The following is a 2,539-nucleotide window of genomic DNA, read 5'->3' as shown; positions in this document are numbered from 1 at the left end:
TAGCAAATGCTGTAGGAAAGTATAGTTAGTGATATTTAGAAAATATGGATGTTGTGCTCCTTTCTAGTGTAGATTGACCTTGAGGTCCTGGCGCCTATCTGTTTTCGGCCACACCTCAGTGTACATTGGTTTTTGACTGGCCACCCCTATTCAATTTGTCTGGCAACACCTCTGTGTTAGAAGAATGGGCGGTTCTAGACAGGGGTCAAAGTACTGGCCCCTGTACTGAAGACATAATACTCAAAGAAATTCTAATGGTGATAGGCGCTGCAACAGACATGGTTACTGATAGGTCCTTTGGATCTATTTCATTTTTTTTCTTTACAAATTCTTTTTAGCCTGTTAACATCCACCTCATTTTGGGTAATCCTCGCCTCTTTTACATACCCCAATGGAAAAGCAAATAACTTAGGAACTGTAATCGCAAATTACATGTGCAATACATTATTTGAAAGCTAACACCCTCTGGTTTCCTAATATATAAATTATAAAATATAAAAAATTGGGTGACTAGAACACAGATCAAGCAGCATTAGTGCAGTCAAACATGACTCAAAGTTGTTTTTTTATTCTCTAAAATGATAGGTGTTTTTTGAACAGCAGTAATAAAGACATTCTTGGGAAAAAGCAGGTTTCATTGTATTATATTTGTTCTTCATCATGTCAACAGGAAATGCAGAAAAATTCAGACCTCAAGCTATAACAGTTCCAGAGCTGTGGGGTATGGAACTTTTGGTGTCAGCTTGGAGCTGTGCGCAATGGCTCCACCTGCTGGTAAAAATGTTATGTATTTTGAATATTTACCCCCACTTAAAGGGGAACACCGGTTTTTTTACATTGGCCCCTTGATATTACGTTATTACATCATGTGTTACCGACCCATGTTAGTTTTGTGTAATTTGGCGCGGATGACGTCATACACACTCCCCTTTGTTTTAAAAAAAATATAAAAAATTAATGGCGGATGTCTGGGGGGACAGTGATTCGCCTACATGTTATGAATGCTGGCGTACCATAAAGAATTAATTATGAACAGTTCAGTTTGTGCCTTCAAGTCGGTGCCCATAGGAAGACGTTACTTGGATATAACAAAACCAAATATATTCAGAACAGCTCCAAATGACACAAAACTAATATGGGTGAGTAGAACATGATGTAATAACGTAAAATCAACGGCCAAATGTAAAAAGACAAAAAAAACGGTGTTCCCCTTTAAGGTCCGCTGGGACAACGGCGACCCGGTCGGTTTTAAGAGGTTAATTATCTAAAAACAGTAAGATGATAGCTTCAGTGGAGCTAAGATAGGATCCCAGTTTTCATCTGCTAAATGCTTTTTTTCCCCAAAACAAATAAAAAAAAACTCATTTTCACAGCTGAATTTATCAGTTTTCTTGAGTTCTAAATCAGATTTTATAGAAAATTTATAGAAATTTTGACTTAAATTAAGTCAAAAACATGTAAATTTCCTGAATTATGAATATATATTGCCCTAATAAGACATATAATTTTAATCAAACCTAATTGAATAGAAATTTCCCTTCCTGCAGCTATCTTAATATATTTGAATCCCTTGCTATGTTTTTTATTTCATGCTTTTCTGGGCACCCTCCTGGCCCCCTGGTACATTTTTGTCTTGAACCGCCCCTGGTTAGAAGCCATCTTCATACTCACCTGGTTATATAATCAACAGTTGGCTTTTGGAGAGGAGAGGGGGGTGTATCCATCCTCTCTCTCCATCCTCCTCATCCTCCATGCTGTGTTTGGTGACAGGATTTCAGCGCAGACCTGCAGTGTGTCTCTGAGGCTGAATGGAGGTCTTCATCCAGCTCCTGCAGACATTTTCCCCTCAAACATCCCCACTATAGAGACGGACAGACCGCCTGCCACTGGCTGTCCTTCCTTCCAGCGAGAACCGGTGTTTGTTTCCGCCTGCGCGCTTTTCTGAACCTGCGGCTGGAGGAGAGAAAAGGCGCATCTTTTTCCCCCCACTGCGTGGACACGCATCCAGAGTGGAGGTGATCGGGGACTACCTGTTTGCTTCCACGCGGCTGACGCAAGCTCATCCATACCTACTGACCTACTTTGTGGTTAGTTGGGAGCCGGAGCGTTGGAGCGGTTGCGTTTTTTGTTTGTTTTGTTTCTTAATTAAAGGATGCAAGGTGTTGTGGACGCAGTGGTGACCCCGAGGGGAAAGCTTCAGTAAAGCAGAGGCAGTGGTCAGAGGAAGGCAGGGATGTGCGCCTCTCATCAGCTGCTGATGCTGATGCTGCTGATGCTGGCCTGCTGGCAGACAGTCGGTGCAAGTAAGTCCCTTCTTCTCTCAACACATACAATGCAAAAAACAATATAAAATAAGTTATTTTCTCTTCAAATATGTCTTTTTTTATTGAATTGAGGAGGTTAGTGAGAAACTTTGGCAATAGAACAAGAAAATTTACATTTAAAATAAGAAAAAATAATTGCATAAGTGCATATTATCTAATTATCTTATTCCAAGAGTAAAAATACTCATTCCATTGGCAAATCATCTTATTCACCA

At 40.2% G+C, this 2,539-nt stretch overlaps 1 protein-coding gene across 1 annotated transcript in view; it reads left to right on the top strand.

Moving 5' to 3' along the window:
• The first annotated feature begins 1,715 nt into the window (after positions 1–1,715).
• LOC107086460 (fibronectin type III domain-containing protein 5-like) overlaps positions 1,716–2,539 on the top strand; it is a 38,791-nt gene continuing 37,967 nt past the window's right edge. The window contains exon 1 of the mRNA XM_015377405.1: positions 1,716–2,303. Coding sequence (XP_015232891.1) covers positions 2,234–2,303 — 70 coding nt within the window. The 5' untranslated portion in view covers positions 1,716–2,233. The remainder of the gene's footprint in view (positions 2,304–2,539) is intronic.

Source organism: Cyprinodon variegatus, unplaced genomic scaffold (genome assembly GCF_000732505.1).
Source record: "Cyprinodon variegatus isolate N-32 unplaced genomic scaffold, C_variegatus-1.0 Scaffold153, whole genome shotgun sequence".
Taxonomy (NCBI): Eukaryota; Metazoa; Chordata; class Actinopteri; order Cyprinodontiformes; family Cyprinodontidae; genus Cyprinodon; species Cyprinodon variegatus.
The sequence above is the reverse complement of the archived record's forward strand: the minus strand, read 5'-3'. Positions and strand labels throughout refer to the sequence as shown.